Source organism: Camelus dromedarius, chromosome 5 (assembly GCF_036321535.1).
Source record: "Camelus dromedarius isolate mCamDro1 chromosome 5, mCamDro1.pat, whole genome shotgun sequence".
Classification (NCBI taxonomy): domain Eukaryota; kingdom Metazoa; phylum Chordata; class Mammalia; order Artiodactyla; family Camelidae; genus Camelus; species Camelus dromedarius.
The window spans coordinates 94,412,518-94,431,804 of NC_087440.1; the positions used below are offsets into that span (position 1 = coordinate 94,412,518).

Consider the following 19,287-nt stretch of genomic DNA (forward strand, 5'->3'; position numbering starts at 1 on the left):
GGAGGTGCGGCTCTTGAGGGATGGGCTGTAGTAAGTGCTGCCTTCATAAGCTATGGCTCCCATCCACTCCAGCCCCTTCCCTGGAGGCTGGCAGATCCAGCTCCAGTAGTAATAGCTGGTTGTGATGGAGCCACCAGAGACAGTACAGGTGAGGGAGAGCGTCTGCGAGGGCTTCACCAGGCCTGGGCCCGACTCCTGCAGCTGCACCTGGGACAGGACACCTGGGGACACGGAGAATCAGTCATTGTGAGTCACCTCCACCACTTCCATCCCCACAGACCCGTGCCTGACACCTGAGACACTCACCTTGGGGACCTGCCACCAGGCACAGGAGAAGACCCAACAGTCTCATCTTCCTCTAGACCACAGCCCTGCCTTCCCCAGAGACCTCAGCCCTGTGTGAGGACAGAGCTGTGAGCTCCCACCTCCCCAGCATGGATTTTACCCTCGAGCTTGAAGGGGAATTTGCATGTGGAGGGGCCCTGTCTTCGTAAATAGGGAAGGGCTGAGTTAGGCTCTCCTGTTTCTTTGAGAACCCCTGTGAGTGTCACTTCTCTTGGCTTATGTGGCTTGTGCATCAGGGAGGGGAGGTGACCTGTCCATGGGACCCCTTGGACACCAGTCAAAGGGCAGCCCCTCCCTCTGGGACAAGAGCTGCTCTCCTTCAAGCCCATCTTCCCTCCCGCCCTTCCTTTCCCGGCCCAGTGCTCCTCATCCACTCAGAACCTGTTCCTTTTCCCCAGAACTGAGCCCAGGACAGATCCCCCTGTGTTTCCCTGGACTCTCCTCTGTGTTTCTTCGTCATTGGACGTGTGAGTGTCGCATGGTCAGCTTGCAGTTTTCATGTGAGATAGAGGCCCGCATTCTGCTCCACTCTTCCTGTGCTCTGGGATTAGAAAAGCTGTCTTGTGAGGTGGGCCCTCAGGAACCCCATTGTGTCAAACCCATGAAGCCGCATTTCGTTCATCACACCCAGCCCCTCTCAGTTCACACCCTCAATGTTCTAGACGTTGTCCATGGGCCTCATGGTCTATTCACGCTCCTGTGGGGACCCACAGAGAGAAGGGGGGTTATACACAAAATGAGACAAGATGCAGAACCTTGAGAGGGAGACCCTCATCGGAGCACAGTCAGAAACAACAGGCAGCAGGAAGAGGGGGAAGCAGGTGCTGACAAGCCAGAGCTTCAGGGCTTTCCCCAAGGACCCCGCCTCTGCAGACAGAGGTGGGGAGGTGGGGGACGGATGCCTCGCTCAGACGGCGCATGCTCGTTATTTAGGGAAGGGGACAGACACGCTGAGTTCAAAACCAACTCCTCCCTAAGACACAAGTGCATCTAAAAATGAGAAGCTCTGATCAACTTCTACCTGTTCCCTGGCTCTACATACAGCCTGGACCTCACTTCTGCTTTTAATCCCCCAGGTTCACCACTGATTCAGCACGTCTGGAACTGGATTCCTACTAGATGGTCTAGGAGCAGTGATACCAACCCTAATCACACAGGTTTCAAGCCCCTTGGCCACTCCCATCCCAGCCCCGTTCCACTCCCTACTGTCAAATGTACAGACTTGCACTCAGCCTCCCAAGTGCCCTTCCTGCCTCATTCTCCGCCTAACTTTACCTCTGTTATAAACCCTGCATGGACAATGGGGGATCAGCAGGCTGTGAAACACACCTGACGTCCCAGGGTCAATATTTGATGCGGGGATGGTCACCTGTCTATAAATTGTTCGCCCCAAAGTCATGTAGACGCCATGTTCGTCAACAGGTTCGAGCTCAGGAGACTCTTCTGGGAGACTGTCTAGTGGGCACAGAATCACCCAGTTCTCACAGGTGAGCTGAGGTGTCGTGAGAGGTCCTGGTAATGACCGCAGACCCCAGGCTCACAAGGCTGCTGGCTGGGGGGTGGACTGAACCACCCTAACCTCACGTCCTGGTGTGGATGCAAACGCATCCAGGCCACCATCACCTCTGGGCTCTACTGTCACACCTGTCTCCCGAGTATCTCATCACTGCGACCAACATGGTGTTTCTAAAGCATAACCAGGGGAGGTGGTCTCTGCACGTTTCCCTTCTGCGTAGGATCCAGATGAGCGTCCTTGAGCTCCCAGGTCCTCCCTGAAGAGTGAAGTGGAAGCACCTTGGGCTCTGGACGTGGACCTTCTGGGGCTGTTTCCCAGCAGCACCACCTGCATGTGGCCCTGTCCAGTCATTTAACCAGACTGTCACCTTCCCCTCGGGTATGAGGTGGAGAAGTGGGTTTCCGTGGAAGGTGCATCATTCTGTTCCAGGTGTTGATTGTGACAGAAGAAATTTCCACAGCCCCTGGCAGCTTGATACAACATCAGGCACTCGTATTCTTAGGACCCTGTGATGTGAGAGCATCTGGAGAATAAGGGCTTTCCTACCAAGAAGTGCCCTCAGAGGTTCCAGGATGATGTCTGGAGGGTCTGTTCCAGTTGTGCTCAGGTGTCTGGATGCTGGCTGTGGTTTTGGCTGCAAGCAGAGTTAGGGCTGAGGGCCAGCCCTGGGATCCAGCCCTGTGGGCCTCTTCTTGTGCACGGGGCTGCACCCCAGACAGGTCACTTGGTCAGCTGGTGCCCCCTTCACAGTCGCTACTCTGGGCAACTTCCTGCAAACCTAAATGCAGTTTTACTCTGTGACCCAGCAACCACACTCCTAGGTAATTATGTAACTAGCCTTCAGACATGTCCACACAACAAAGTGCACATGAATGATTACATAGCTCCATTCGGAAATGACAGAAATGGAGGAACACAATGTCCTTTCTCAGGGAATGAACAAAGAACCTATGGGTCACCTCTGCAGTCAAATTCTATTCAGCAACTTATAAAATGAACTGCCAAACTAGGAAATGTCCACAAAAGATTTAATGCCCACAGAGTTAAAGAAATCAGTCTAAAAATGGTTCATATTGTGTGATTTTATTTTTTGTTTGTTCTGTAGAATGCAGAATCACATGTGTAGTAAAAAAGTTCAATGATTTCAGGTATTTGTGGAGAGTTTAAAACTGGTGGGCTTTCTATCAGGACCCGGGTGTTACCTGACCCCTCCCGGCTCCAAGCCATACTGCTGGGCACACACAGCAGCCATCCATCACCAAACAGATGTATTTCTACTTGATGAGGCCTGAGCTGGCCTGATGCACACCTAGAAGTGGCCCATGTGCCCATGGTGCCTCCTCCTGCATCGGTGCCTCCTTTGTCCTAAGCTTCACCTGTGACTCAGTGGGGATTTGCTTACAGTCAATTGACAGAGGAGAAGGGGACACAGACCTGGACTACAGACAGCTCTGCATGGTACACAGGCACCTCCTGACAGTGGACAGTGGGCGCCCTGTCTTCCTGCCTGGGACATCCCTGAAGGATGGTGTGGGGGACTCCTCCCAGTGGGCAGGACTCTGAGCAGTGCACCTGGATATTCAACCTTCTGAAAGGAGAAAGAACAGGTAATTGACATGATACAAATTCATGGGTTGTAACCAATGATTAGGCTGGATGGTCAAGGACTTGAGAGGAGCGTGGTTTGGAAAATCTTGTGACAAATTATTTTAGGAGGAGACATGTGGATAGTCCTCTTTAAATAGGCAAAAAGGCAAAACATGTTCTGACTCATGAGAATAATCCCCAAAGGGTGATACCTGGAGGGGAAGGGATTCATGTCAAGTGGACATGATGCCAGTCATGTTGGTACTGGCCTGGCTCTTTCCAGCTGCCCCTGTCATCACCTGATGAGCTTATGGTCACTGTGGCCTTGGTGGCAGGAATGGAGGACATGCATGGGCTCAATTACATGGACACCCACTCACCAGGGTCCTCCTGGTCCAGTCACTTGTGAGGACCCTTCCTGCCAGCTGCAGAGAGAAATCCTAACGTCCTGACTGGCAGCATTTCCTGGGCTGCTCAGACACCACCTGTTGGCAGGTTGGCTACTTTGGGCCACTTCCTTCATAGAACAGGAAACCTCCTATTCTTACTAAAAATATATGTTTATGCTGGATATAAATTTTTTCTTAAAATGCAGGGAATGCAATTCTCTTGCCAAAACCACCACCCAGGGACTTTCAGATCCCACAGTCTCGGGAGTCCAGCAGCCAGCATTGCTTCTGATCGGGAACTCACTTTACAGCAGAGGAAATGCATCAATCGGCCCGAGCACACGGATCCACCAGTCCTAGATTCCTCACCATCCCACAGCTGCTGGGTTTTAGAACACAAGCTGCCTGTAGAAGATCAACAGCAGTGCCAGGTGGGTAGTAACACCTTGCAGGGCTGAGGTGAGGTTCTCCGGCCGACTGTGAACTATTTACTCTCAGTATGTTGTTCTTCTCTCACAGCCTTGATTCATGGGTCACAGAATCAGGAAATGGATGGGTGGTGGCACCACTCATTGTTACCCCCAGTGACCACTAGCTAGCTTGGCTTCTTTCCCTGTGTCTTTATGCTCTACTGGCCTATGGCCTTGGTCCCCGAGGGAGGGACACTTCCACCAGGAGAGAGGACGATGATTTCTTTGACCTGCTCTTTAAGTCTGTCTTCTGGGCTTTTTGGCTCCTCAAGCCTCTGAACCTACAGGCAAAGAAGGGAGAGGTTGAGCTGCCTGGGTGACTGCTTGTGACTCCCGAGGGAGCTGGAGCCCTGCCCCGCCATGGGAGTGAATAGGGGTTTATGGGGACAGGGGTCCCTTTCTGTGTCTCCCTATTAGGATGTCTTGTCGTCAAGGTGAACAGAAAACCACAACAACTCAACCGAAGGATGACTGTTTTGGTCCAGATCCATTGAAATGAAGGTTCTGGTCACTTCACTGGGTCATGGCCGCACAGCTGAGGTGCTTGCTGAAGGCAAAGGCACCCAGAAGGGGGGCAGGAAGGAGGAAGCAGCAATACGAGCCGAGACTTCTGTGCAGTTATGGAAAGAGGGCTGTAGTTGTCCCGCGCACTTTCCCCTTGTTTTGCTGCAGCCACATGTATACGTGTGTGCATGCGTGTATATCCGTGTGTACGTGTGTGTATGCGTGTGTTTATGTCTTTGTTTCTTTCATGTCTTATCCCTTCTTATGTGAGAAAAGGCGAACACAGCAGTTCACGCTTCTGCTGGGACACGTACCTCCTCCTGCCCTCAGGCTGGGCTTTCCAGCAATGGCTCCCCTGGTTCTCAGTATCAGAATCACACTGGAAAGACACCCCCACTTTCCTGGGTCCAGCTTGTGACAGTAATTTGTGGCACTGCTCAGCCTCCATGGCCATGTATTTAGAAAACATATGAATGTTCTATTGTTTTGGTTTCTCCAGAAATTGTTTCTGTTCCCTTGGAAAACCTAAACTGTATACAGAGAGGTTATTATGTCATTTATTGTAGAGTACTTGAAAACACAGGTACAGTATAAACACAAATTATAACGTTTAAAATTAAAAAACCCATCACCTATAAAAATGCCAAGTGTTATAAGCCCACAAAAGGTTTTCTTAATGAGAAGAGACAATCACCGCCCCATGCACCTGCTCATTGGGCTGACCCTGAACACAGCAGGTGGACCCTGAGCACCACCTGGTGGATCAGATGTGCCCCCTGGTGGGTTGTGTGCGCCCCTGGCACCTACCCTGTGACCCTGCAGTGAGTTTTGCGTCTGGGCTCACAGCGGCTTCCCCTCACTGTGTCTCACACACAGTAATACACGGCCGTGTCCTCAGGTTTCAGGCTGCTCATTTTAGATACAGCACGTTCTTGGCGTTGTCTCTAGAGATGGTGAATCGGCCCTTCACGGAGTCTGCATAGTATGTGCTACCACCACCAGTATAAATACTGGACACCCTCTCCAGCCCCTTCCCTGGAGCCTGGCGGACCCAGCTCATGTCGTGGCTACTGAAGGTGAATCCAGAGGCTGCACAGGAGAGTCTCAGAGACCCCCCAGGCTGCACCAAGCCTCCCCCAGACTCCACCAGCTGCACTGCAGCCTGGACACCTGCAAACACAAAGACATCATGTTCTGGAGACTGTCACACGTCCTCTGATTCCCTCACTCACGACCACCCACATCCTCAGTAGCTCTTTTTCTCCATGAATTACCTTGTAAAAGAGCAGCCAGGACCACCCAGCTCAGCCCCAGCTCCATGGTGAGTCGTCTGTGCTCAGTCCTGCTCAGAGAATTGGAGCAGCTGGGAATCCCAGGCTGGGGCTCCTCTCTCAGAGCTGCAGGTCCAGGGCTGAGTGGCTTTATCCTCAGAGGGAGGCCCTATTTGCATGTCATCTCACTATATTTCAAGTTCCCTTCTTGGACTCCTGCAGAGTAGGCAGTGACCCAGACATGGGACTGTCCTGGGCAAGCTGTGCCAACAAGAAACTTGCAGAAATTTTCATTTTTAATATGACATTGTGCTTTGATAAGCACTTAGCACTTGTCACGTGATTTACTTTTATATGTACACACGAAGAACTCGATTTCGCTATCAGTTTTAGCCCCATTTCATGTTGAAAATCTAACAGGCCCAAAGAGCTTCTCGTGACGCATCTGAGAGCACACTTGAGGTGAGATCAACCTCATTTCTCTGTGCTCCTCGCTGGGCCCAACTGCTCTGATGAAGCAACTCCAGGACAGAGCTAGTGTTGCCAGTGAGCTTTGCAGAGTCTCTTACTTGTCACGGGAATGTGTGTGAGTTGCTGCATTTAGCGTTTACTGGTAGCACGTGGAGTGGATCAGGTCTGTGCACGTGCGCATTGCGCCATTGTCTGCATCTCTGTCATCTTTCCCTCTAATTATGCATTTGTTAATTTGTCATAGTTTTACTGAACTGTAGTTGACATATAATGACCTGCACAGATGTGAAGCGTGCAACTGATGTGTCCTGATTCATACGCACAGTTAAATATATACATTGTAGAAAATGGAGTGGCTTACCAGAACATATTGGGATCTGACTTCCAGGTCCTCTAAGTTGCACGCTTAGTGTTTACAGTCCCCAAATCAGCCCGATTGGGTACAAGCTGAGCTACATGAGCAGACCACAGTTACACACACACACACATAATTTCATAGATCAGTGAAAATGCGCTAGAAGGAAGTTACAGCATCACAATCATCTCAAATTCAAAGAAAGACGCAAAAATATATCCACTCATCAATTTAAAATCATATTTTCCTATTTAAAGGCGCATTTTCCTACCTACATTTTCATATATGTACATCCAACCCCAAAACAAAGGAAAGTCCTGCTCAAGATCCCATCCCCGTCATTAAAGTACGTTGTGAACGTACTTACCGCTTTAGTCCTACCTGAGCAGCTAGGCCTTCAGCGTGAGACCTAGCTGGAAGAAGCCTGCCTGCTCCGTGTCTGTGGAAACGTTTCTCATAAGACGCCCCGTGGTACAGGACACAGAGTCTAAAGTACCTGCGTCGACAGCGGCACTTTCAAGTGGAGAAGTAGGAGTAACGAGGGGGCTGCACCTCAGAACTGCATGACTCTCTGGGCCTCAGCGTCCTCGCTGCAAGTCTGCACATCACACATGAGGTGAGGCTTACTCAGTTCAAAGGTGAATCAGGGTCACATAGGACTGCTCAGTGCAGCTGCCGACAGACCCACGCACCAGCGACTGTGCCCGTCCAGAGCAAGCCGGGGAGGCGGCTGCGTCTGAACCCTGCCCCTCCACTCAAAAGAGAGCAGTGCTGACACTGGTGCCCAGCGCTGCCCTCTGGTCTGGAGGAGGCGGTGGCTATGGCTGGGCTGTGAAGGGCCCCTCCTTCCACGTGTGCCCGCAGTGGAGACTGCTATGGTGCACCCGGGCTGTTCTGCACGCTCTCCCAGCCTCAGGAGGCACCACCCTCCAGCCCCCTGGGGCTATCTCTGCACAGTCCACCCCAGCCCTCTCCCTGCGTCTGTCCTCGGAGGCCTGAACTCCAGCGCCTGGTCCCGGCCTGCACCCCCAGCCCGTGTCCTGCGCTGGGGATTACCCGGACCCTCTCTGCAGGTTCCCTCCACTCTGTCTGCCACGTGTTGCTGCTCTCCCCTCCGACCCCTGAAGCTCCCTTTCTGTCCCAGCTGACCGCCCTGTGGGAGAAGGGGCGTCCTAGGGAGAGGGTGCTCTTCCTTCTCGGCCACCCACTCCCCAGGGGCACATGTCCCTCCCCAGTTTCCTTTCTATTTTTCTTTTTATTCCCCTTCCGAGTTTTGTGGGAATTTTCCCTTGTAATTGCGATCGTAAGAGACTCTCTGCCGTGTTTGGCAGGTGGTCTGTGAGAACTGTTCCTGACGCAGACGCGGGTTCTGATGTATTCGTGGGAGACGGTGAGCGCTGCCTCCTTCTGCTCCACCATCTTGAAGCCTGGCCTGTGATGACACTTTGATTTAGGCCCAGTGTAACAGATTTCCCAGTTCTGACTTCCAAAGTCCGTGTTTTAGCCCCCTGTTGTGGTGATTTTCTCAGAGCTGCCACCGCCACTTACACACAAGATCTGCACACCCGCCCTTGACCACGAGTCTTATTTCCAGTGACAACGTGGGTGACATGTCAAGGACCTGCGTGTACTTCTCCACCTGCCAACGTCCTTCCAGGTGTCACCCACAGACTGGACTGAAGGTCATCGTCTCTGACCACATGGGAGGGAGCTGGCTGCTCAGGAGAGAGGACCCAGCACCCTCCGAGAACTGCGTGTTCAGTGACCTCACGCCCATCGCCCACAGTGACAGTATTTACACCAAGGAGATCAGGAAGCAGCACCAAAACAGGTGCTGTGTTCTGTTTCCCTACTCCTCCCCTCCCAAGTGCTGGTTTTCCAAACTAGCACTAAAAATGTTTGTTGACAGTCCCAAAGCTAGGTTCCCTTGTTTTCTCAGCTTTAAATTCATAACCTGAAGTCAAAGGAAGGCTGCAACCAAGTTGCTCCTGTCGCTGCCCCAGCCCAGCACAGCTGCCCTGTCCTCTGGGGTTCCAGACACCCTCCGGATGTGGGTTGTCACACTGTCTCTCGCACAGTAACGTGTGGCCGTGCCCTCAGACTTCAGGCTGCTGATCTGCAGATAGGCTGTGCTGATGGAAGTGTCCATGGAGAAGACACATCGGTCCGAGAAGCCCTGGGCATATGTTGGGTTCCCAGTGTCGGTGTTGATCCATCCCATAGACTCCAGTCCCTTTCCAGGGGCCTGTCACACCCAGCTCAGCACAGCTGGTGAAGGTGTATCCAGAAGCCTTGCAGGAGACATTCACTGAGGCCCCAGGCGCCCTCAGCTCAGCCGCAGACTGCACCAGCTGCACCTGGGAGCTGACGCCTGCGGAGAAGAGGCAAGAGTGGCTGGAATCCCCATTGGCTGGCCTTGCTTCCCTCCTCAACCCAGGGACCGAGGGCCTCTAACCTGTGACCACTGTCAGAAGGAAGAGGATTGTCCAGGTCCCGTCCATGGTGAGGGCTGAGCTCCCAGGACGCCTGTGGAGGAGGGCGAGTTGCTGGATGATGCCCGCAGGGCTCCGATCCTCGCATATTCAACCTGGTACTCCTCATCTCGTTTGCATATTCATAAAGCAGGATATTTCTTATCACAAAGGGACCCATCTGGAGAGGCAACAGACGACACCAAACCCACACAGTCCCGGGGTGCCGAGGGCGCACGTCCTCACGCCTGTTTGAGGGTGTGACCCCTGCCACATCCCTGACCTTCGTGCCGGCCGAGTTCCTCACCCTGAGGGGCAAGCGTAAGCAGAACAAGCCTCTCGCCATGAACGCAGTTTTGAACGACACGGATTGGCTGCACCTGCTCTGGACTCCGATATTTGAATGTCTTAATCCTGGGTTTACGGTGTCCCGTGAAATGTTGCTCTCATTGAATGCATGCGTCACCCTGCTCTCTAGCTTCTCCTGATAACAAAGCCCCAAGGAACCTCTTTTAAATCTGCTTTTCACTGCCTTGAGTCAAGTAAGTTCTTAAAATAGAATAGTTCACTTAAGGACACCATGGAAGCACTTGCCAACTTCTATTTTGGATTTTTTTTTAAAGGGAAAGACTAGAAACCGGAGAGGAAATCCCTCTTGAGCTCCCCCTGCACCTGCTCCTGGGCTGGAACCCTGAGCTGGGTGGGTCCTGAGCCCCCCTGCAGACAAGCCCCACCTCTACAGTGGAGGGTCACAGGGCGGTTACCACTCAGTGTCCCTCGTCCAGCCTTAACGGCTGCTCCCTGGCTCGATCACTTCTGAGACACCATACGCACCTGACACCCTCTCTAGAAATAGTGGATTGTCCTTTCTGAACCCACACCCTCTGCGGGAGACCCCAAGCAAGGATTTTATGAAACCACCAGGCTCCCCCTTCCCTGGAGCTGCCATGCGCACTGACTCGACACCCGTGTTGCATTCCGAGTGTTTGGGGCTCTGAAGGCACCTCCCCTTTCCTTTAGGGTCCCCTGGCCGGAGCTGCCCATTGAAGACAAGCCACACCTACAGGATCACAGCGACCCCAAAGCCCTCCACATGTGCCGTTCCTATATGTGACATACCCAGGGGCTGATATTTGCAGAAATGGGCCCCAAGCTTATCTTCCTCACCGTATCTGGCAACTGGGTAGTGCTACAGTAATCCAAGGCCTGGGTGTGTGTCTTGCTTTGATAAACAGAACAAAAGCCAAGAAAACTAAAGCAGAGCCTGGGAAGTGCTTCCAGCTCAGGTTTGCATGTTCTCCCAGCAAGGAGAACCCTCCAGATGCCACAGTTAGAAGGGCCTAGGCTTTTGCTGAGGAGTGTTTGCTGGGGCTGGTGCACAATTAATGCCCCTAGTTCAGCCTCTAAAATGATGGAAGGGTCACACCTGATCTACAGCCCCAGTGGGTCTCCAGCCTCGGAGAGTATAGTCTAGAGCCTCAGGGCAGGATCACGAAGGCCACTGCAAAGGGCAGGTTCCTGAGTCACAGAAGCAGGTGCTGATGCAGGAGTAGGGAATCTGGAAAAGCAAACCTGGTTGGTCAGAGCCCCTGTCGAACAGTGTCCGTGATGCCCTGTTCTTCTCTCATTCTCCAGTGGACAAGTGGTGCCAGTGTAGGGAAACTTCCACATTTGGATCTGGTCACCTTGAATTGTGTGTCTGATGGAGTCAAATGCATACATCCTAAAGAAGTGTTGATGAACCAGCCATAATTGTCCACAAGAAAACTACATGTTAGCAACACGGATGGGCTTGGAGAGCATCATTCTAAGTGAAGTAAGCCAGAAAGAGAAAGGAAAATATCACGTGAGATCACTCCTATGTGGAATCTGAAAAAAAGACACAGATGAACTTATTGTCAAAGCAGAAACATATGCTCAGACACAGAAGACAAACCCATGGTTACCGGGGGGAAAGGGGATGGGAAGGGGCAAGTTAGGAGTCAGAGATTTGTGGAACCTAACTCCTGTATATACAATCGATAAACAAGGTTTCTTCTTCAAAGCACAGGGAGCTATATTCAATATCTTGTAGTAACCTGAAGTGGAAAAGAATATAAAAACCAATCTATGTATGTGTATGTAGGACTGAAACATTGTGCTGTACACTAGAAATGGACACAACATTGTCAACTGACTATACTTCAGTAAGAATAAAACTAAATAAAAGTTTAAGGGGGGAAAAGCACACGTTACAACACAGTATTGTCTAATTAAATAAAAGTCAACTGTGTAAACGTTAAAGATCTCATTTGCTTTATGATTCATGACTCAGGCAGCATCCATCAAGCAGGCAGAAAGGAGCTCTGAAGGGCCGCCCAAAATGAAAAACTCGTGTAAACAGAAGGGGGTATCAAGGAAGTCACTGCCAACAGTGGATCTTTCAGGCAATGTCACCTTCCTGTGGGGGACAGAAGGAGTCCGTTAGGTAGACAATCACATTAGTGCTGACCAGGCTATTTCAAACCCACTGTCTTAAGGCTCCACCGCTGGGAGAGGTTAAGATGTGATTAACTTAGGCGTCACGTCATGGTTTTGTGGCCCCGCTTTGTCCCTGCAGTCTCTTTTTTATTACTAATCAGTTGAAGTTCATATGACTGGATTTAAAACTTCAAGTCATTGGACTTCAGAAAAAATCATGCAAGAGTCATGGGAAAATAAGCTTTAATTATTCAGATAAAGGCTATCTATTAACCAAGAACATCACCTTTAAAGGGAAATGATCTTGTAGCTCACAGAGAAAAAAATGTGACAACGAATATATGCATGTTCATGTATAGCTGAAAAATTGTGCTCTGCACTAGAATTTAACACAACTGTGTGAAGTGATTATAAATCAATAAAAAATGGTAAAAAGTAAATAAAAACTAAAGGAAGAATCACAAATGAAAAAAGAAAAATAAAGGGAAATGACTTTCCTTGGAAGCCATGAATGAGACAAACAGCTGCCAGCAGGACTTTAGTCAACACTTCTGATGGGACTCACAAAAGTAAAGAAGTAAAATCTTAGGAAAAGAAATAACAGCTTCATTATTCGAATATGACAAACAGAGTTTTGGTTTCTGGTTGAGCACGTAAGAAGCTCAAAAGTCAGCACTCCCGTGCAGCTGCAAGCAAAAAGCTGAAAAACTGGAAGACGCAAGTCTTCTTACACCCGTCAGAGATGGTGCGTCACAGAGCGCTAGTCTGCTTCTGTTGGCTACAATGAAATGCCACCACCTGGGCAGTTTCCAAACATGGGAAGTTACTTCTCATGGTTGTGAAGGCTGGGGAGCCCTCGATCAAGACAAGGAGCACGGCTAGGACGCACCACTTTCAGAGCCCTTGATATGAGGCGGGGCTGGCCAGCTGGGCCCCGCTTTGTCTCCATCCTGCCTTCAGGCTTTCACACTCTGGTCTGTGATGAGAGGGCCAGCCTCAAAGAGCTCCAAAGTGGCCCCGGGGTTGTTCTTCCATTGTGGTGGAAAATTGGCCTGGCTTCTCCTCAGGTCCTCTAGGGAAATGACTCCTAAGTTTTGTTAAGTTGGGCAGTCAATGGTCATCTCCTTATCAAAACTGGGCAAACCTGTTATGGTTTCTCCAATATCAATTATGTCTTTAAGTCAGTTTTCTCTCTTCTCATATTTTATTATAAGAAACCAGGGGAGATGGGAGGAGGTCAAGATGGTGGAGTAGAGGGACGTGGGGCTCAACTCTCCCATAGACACACCCAGACACATTACGTGTGTGCAACAGTTCTCACGGCGTGCCTTCTGACAGCCTGCAGAAGATCTGAGACAACCAGAGCTGCAAGAAAGAGCCCCACATTACAGGGTATGACAAAGGGAACAGGGCAAAGAAGAGAACCGGGGTGTAAGCTGCACCCTCCCCAACCCGGGAGGGAGCTATGAGAGGAGAAATGACCCCTCATCCTGGGAGCCTCCTCTGCTGGCTGGAAGTCTTCCCATCAGGACAGGGAGAGAACTCCAGGGGCTCGAGGTAAGTGTGGGAGCTGCCTTGTGCCCCTCGGGGAAGAGGGAGATCATCACAGATGGTCTTGGTCATCTCATTGCACATCCCAGCCTGAGACACACACCTCCTGGTTTGCCCAGGGCTTGGGTGCTGAAACTCAGACTTCAGGAAACAGACCCAGGGAGGAGACTTAGTTTGGCTGTGTGGGGACAGCCCAAAGGGCCTGGAATGTGGCCCAGCCTGTGGCTGGGATGTGTGCAGGATGGAGCATGGGTCCACCTGAGGAGCCCTGTTGTTGGCATGCTTATAGCAAAGCAAGGGTCTGGCCACTGGGGTGGGCAAAATTTATGGGTTTGTATATGCAGAAGCTGTGCTGACATTTGAGCCCATTACTGGTGCTTCCACAGCAGGTGCAGTGATGGATCTTTGGCAGGTTCTCGTGCTGGTGAGTTTTGGGGCCAGAGCTGCACACGCATGCCCGAGGGAGGCCTGAGTGGATTACAGGTTCTCCCACAATGGACTGGCCCCTGAGGGCAGCACCAGCAACAGTGAGCTCTTCGGGCGTGTGCACCAGGCGGCAGGCAGGGTCACAGAGTCACATGGCCCAGCAGACAGCTCCAGGGCAGGAGCCTGTCCCCGAGGGAGCACTCCAGTCCCACCCTGCTCACATTGTGGCTTATAACAGCCTGGCAGCTTCTAATCCAACAACAGCAGACTCTTATGAAGTGATACCTTGTTTTGCATTTGCATTATGAAGTGATACCTACTTTTGATTTGCATTTCTCTGATAATTTGTGATATTGAGCATTTTTTCATGTGCCTGTTGATCATTCATATGTTTTCACTGGAGAATAGGTCATCTGCCCATTTCTGGATTGGGTTGTATGTTTTTTTTCTTATTAAGCCCTATGAGCTGTTCATATATTCTGGAGTTCAAGCCTTTGTCAGTTCATCTTTTGCAAATATTTTCTCCCATTCCATAAGTTGTTGTTTTGTTTTGCTTACGGTTTCCTTTTTGTGCAAAAGCTTTTAAGTTTCATTAGGTCCCATTTGTTTATTCTTGCTTTTATTTCTTCTAGGAGAAAATTTTTGAGATGTATGTCAGATAATGTTTTGCCTATATTTTCCTCTAGGAGGTTTATTGTGTCTTGTCTTATGTTTAAGTCTTTGATCCATTTTGAGTTTATTTTTGTGTATGGTTAAGGGAGTGTTCTGGCTTCACTGCTTTACAAGCTGCTGTCCAGTTTTCCCAACACCATTTGCTGAAGAGACTGTCTTTATTCCATTGTATATTCTTGCCTCCTTTGTCGAAGATTAGTTGACCAAAAGTTTGTGGGTTCATTTCTGGGCTCTCTGTTCTGTTCCATTGGTCCGTATGTCTGTTTTTGTACCAATACCATGCTGTTTTGATTACCGTAGCTCTATAGTATTGTCTGAAGTCTGGGACAGTTATTCCTCCAGCCTCTTTCTTTCTCTTCAGTGATGCTTTGGCAATTCTAGGTCTTTGATGGTTCCATGTAAATTTTATTATGATTTGTTCTAGTTCTGTGAAATATGTCCTGGGTAATTGGATAGGGATTGCATTCAATCTGTAGATTGCCTTGGGCAGTGTGACCATTTTAACAATATTGATTCTTCCAATCCAGGAGCATGGAATATCTTTCCATTTTTTAAAGTCTTCTTTAATTTCCTTCATCAATAGTTTATAGTTTTCTTTGCATAATTCTTTCACCTCCTTGGTTAGGTTTATTCCTAGGTATGTTATTAATTTGGGTGCTGTTTTAAAGGGGATTGTTTCTTTACTTTCTTTTTCTGTTGACTCATCATAAGTGTAAAGAAATGCAACTGATTTTGAATGTTAATCTTGTAACCTGCTACCTTGCTGAATTCTTCAATCAGCTCTAGTAGTTTTTGTGTGGACCTTCTAGGGTTTTCTACATATAGTAACATGTTGTTGGCATATAGTGACACTTTTACCTCTTCTTTTCTAATTTGGATCCCTTTTATTTCTTTCTCTTGCCTGATTGCTGTGTCTAGGACTTCCAGGACTATGTTGAATAGGAGTGGTGATAGTGGGCATCCTTCTCTTGTCCCAGATTTTAGTGGGAAGCTTTTGAGTTTTTCACCGTTGAGTGCTACGCTGGCTGTAGGTTTGTCATATATAGCTTTTATGATGTTGAGATATGTTCCCTCTATACCCACTTTGGCGAGAGTTTTTATCATAAATGGGTGTTGAATTTTATCAAATGCTTTTTCTGCATCTATTGAGATGATCCTGTGGTTTTTGTCCTTTCTCTTGTTGATGTGATTTATTACACTGATTGATTTGCATATGTTGAACCAGCCTTGTGTCCCAGGGATGAACCCCACTTGGTCATGATGTATAATCTTTTTTATGTTGGATTCTATTTGCTAATATTTTGGTGAGGATTTTGGCGTCTATGTTCATCAGTGATATTGTCATGTAATTCTCTTTTTCGGTAGTGTCTTTGCCTGGTTTTGGTATCAGAGTGATGGTGGCTTCATAGAATGAGTTTGGGAGTATTCCCTCCTTTTCAATTGTCTGGAAGAGTTTGAGAAGGACTGGTATGAGTTCTTCTTTGTATGTTTGGTAGAATTCCCCTGTGAAGCTCTCCAGTCCTGGACTTTAATTTGTAGGGAGGTTTTTTATTGCTATTTCTATTTCCTTTCTAGTGATCGGTTTGTTCAAGTGTTCAGTTTCTTCTTGGTTCAGTCTTGGTGGACTGTATGTTTCCAGAAACTTGTCCATCTCCTCTAGGTTATCCAGTTTGGTTCCGTATAGTTTTTCATAGTATTCTCGTATATTCTGTATTTCTATTTTATTTGTTGAAATTTCTCCATTTTCCTTTCTTATTTTGCTAATTTGTGCTCTCTCTTTTTTCTTCATTGTGAGTTTGGCCAGAATTTGTCGATTTTATTTACTTTTTCAGAAAACCAGCTTTTGGTTTGATTGATTTCTTTCTACTTTTTTTTTTTTTAATCTTTACTTTGTTTATTTCCTCCCTGATCTCTATAATTTCCTTCCTTCTGCTGCCTTTTGGGGTTTTCTGTTCTTCTTTTTCTAGTTATTTTAGCTGGTGGGTTAAATGGTTTATTTGAGATTGTTCTTCTTTTTTGAGGAAGGCCTGTATTGCTATAAACTTCCCTCTTATCACTGCCTTTGCTGTGTCCCAAAAATTTTGTGTGGTTGTGCTTTTATATTCATTTGTCTCAAGGTTTTTTTTAATTTCAACTTTGATTTCATTGTTGACCCACTTGTTTTTTAATAGTATATTGTTTAATCTCCATGCTTTCCTTTTTTTCTCCTTTGTTTCTCTGTAGTTGATTACTTTTTTGACATTTTTAATTGGTTTATAATCATTTTACAGTGTTGTGCCAATTTCTAGTGTAGAGCACAATTTTTCAGTTATACATGAACATATACATATTCATTGTCACATTTTTTCTCTGTGAGCTACCATAAGATCTTGTACATATTTCCCTGTTCTATACAGTATAATCTTGCTTATCTATTCTACAATTTTGAAATCCCAGTCTATCTCTTTGCACCCTCCACCCCCTTGGCAACCACAAGGTTGTATTCTATGTCTGTGAGTCTATTTTTGTTTTGTATTTATGCTTTGTTTGTTTGTTTTTTTTTTTTAGATTCCACATATGAGCGATCTCATATAGTATTTTTCTTTCTCCTTCTGGCTTACTTCACTTAGAATGACATTCTCCAGGGACTTCCATGTTGCTGCAAATGGCATTACATTGTCGTTTTTGTGGCTGAATAGTATTCCATCATATAAATATACCACATCTTCTTTATTCGGTCATCTGTTGATGGACATTTGGGCAGTTTCCATGTCTTGACTATTGTAAATAGTGCTGCTATGAACATTGGGGTGCAGGTGTCATTTTCAAGAAGGGTTCCTTCTGGATGTATGCCCAGGAGCAGGATTCTTGGGTCATACGGTAAGTCTATTCCTAGTCTTTTGAGGAATCTCCATACTGTTTTCCGCAGTGGCTGCACCAAACTGCATTCCCACCAGCAGTGTGGGAGGGTTCCCTTTTCTCCACAGCCTCTCCAGCATTTGTCATTTGTGGATTTTTGAATGACGGCCATTCTGACTGGTGTGATGTGATGTCTCATTGTAGTTTTGATTTGCATTTCTCTGATAATTAGTGATAGTGAGCATTTTTTCATGTGCCTTTTGATCATTTGTATGTCTTCCTTGGAGAATTGCTTGTGTAGGTCTTCAGCCTATTTTTGAATTGGATGATTTGTTTTTTTCTCGTTAAGTCGTATGAGCTGCTTATACATTCTGGAGATCAAGCCTTTGTCGGTTTCATTTGCAAAACTTTTCTCACATTCGGTATGTTGTCCTTATGTTTTACTTCTGGTTCCCTTTGCTGTGCAGAAGCTTGTAAGTTTCATTAGGTCCCATATGTTTATTCTTGCTTTTATTTCTATTTCTTGGGTAGACTGTTCTAGGAGAACATTTTTGAGATGTATGTCAGATAATGTTTTGTCTACATTTTCTTCTAGGAGGTTTATTGTATCTTGTCTTATGTTTAAGTCTTTGATCCATTTTGAGTTTATTTTTGTGCATGGTATAAGGGAGTGTTCTAGCTTCATTGATTTACATGCTGCTGTCCAGTTTTCCCAACACCATTTGCTGAAGAGACTGTCTTTATTCCATTGTATGTTCTTGCATCCTTTGTCAAAGAGTAGTCGACCAAAAGTTTGTGAGTTCATTTCTGGGCTCTCTATTCTGTTCCATTGCTCTTTATGTCTGTTTTTTTACCAATACCATGCTGTTTTGATTGGGAACTTGGGAAATGCAAATGACTCTCTGCGTCTTCAAAACCAATCTGAATGGAGAAGCTCTCCAGCCTGTTCACAATTACACTTTTCATCATAAGGTGGTTACTTTTGGAGTCATTGAGTGTCACTTGAGCCCTGATGGGAGAAAAGGGACTAAACCTTGAGTGACTGCAGGAAGGTGAGTGGCAAGGGAAGGTCTATCTGAGGTGATAGAGGGATGGAAGAGGTGGAGTGTGGATGGGTATGTCTAAAGATTCAAGGGAGCTGAAAGGGAGATAAAATGTTTTAATGAGATGAGGGAGAAGCAGAGATGATGGGAGTGGAGAGGACATGGATGGGTCATGTTAGAGACAGTGTCCTAGTCAGCTTTGGCTTCCATGACAAAGTACCATAGAGTGGGTAACTGAAACAATAGAACATTTATTTGTCACAGTAACAGGCTGGGAAGGCCAAGATAAGGGTGCTGGACAATTTGATTCCTTGTGAGAGCTCTTTCCTGGCTTGTTCATGACTGAGTTCTTGCTGTGACCTCACATGGCATTCTGAGTGTGAGAGAGACATAGAGAACCCTTTTGCATCTTCTTATAACTGCAACAGTTCCTCCAGGACAGAGATTTATCCGACCCTGAAAACCTCCCAAATGACTATAACTGAATACAATTATATTGGGGGTTAGAGATTCAACACATAAGTTTGGGAGATTTACAGGCCTACACTACTGTTTCCCAGTTATGATTTTCATTCTCAGGTGATAGGTTCTGGGTCTCTTGAGTCCTTCAAAAGCCACATCCTGGAAGGTTGAATCTAAATATTGAGTGGATATAGGAGTTGGAATGGTATAAGTGGGGAAGGAAATGACTTGGAGTGGACAGAGGAATGGTGGAGAGAGGGTTTAGAAGAGGAGGGCTATCAATAGGATATCAAGTTAGTGGAAGTACAGGTGGAAGGTGATATAAAAGGGAAGAAGGACCTGACGTGATGGAGAGGGAAATTATTAAAGTAATGATGAGCCACTCTGGGGAAATCTTACACTTCCTAAAAGAAGACTGAATTTCAAAAGTGTGTGTAAAATCATGAAATCAAGGAA

At 47.6% G+C, this 19,287-nt stretch overlaps 1 gene segment (V, D, J or C); it reads right to left on the reverse strand.

Annotated features, from left to right (window-relative positions):
• Nucleotides 1-5,688: 5,688 nt before the first annotated feature.
• LOC105096265 (immunoglobulin heavy variable 3-23-like) lies at nucleotides 5,689-6,191 on the reverse strand. The segment is given in 2 exon segments: nucleotides 5,689-5,981; nucleotides 6,086-6,191. Coding segments are annotated over 2 exon segments (306 nt in total).
• Nucleotides 6,192-19,287: the final 13,096 nt, after the last annotated feature.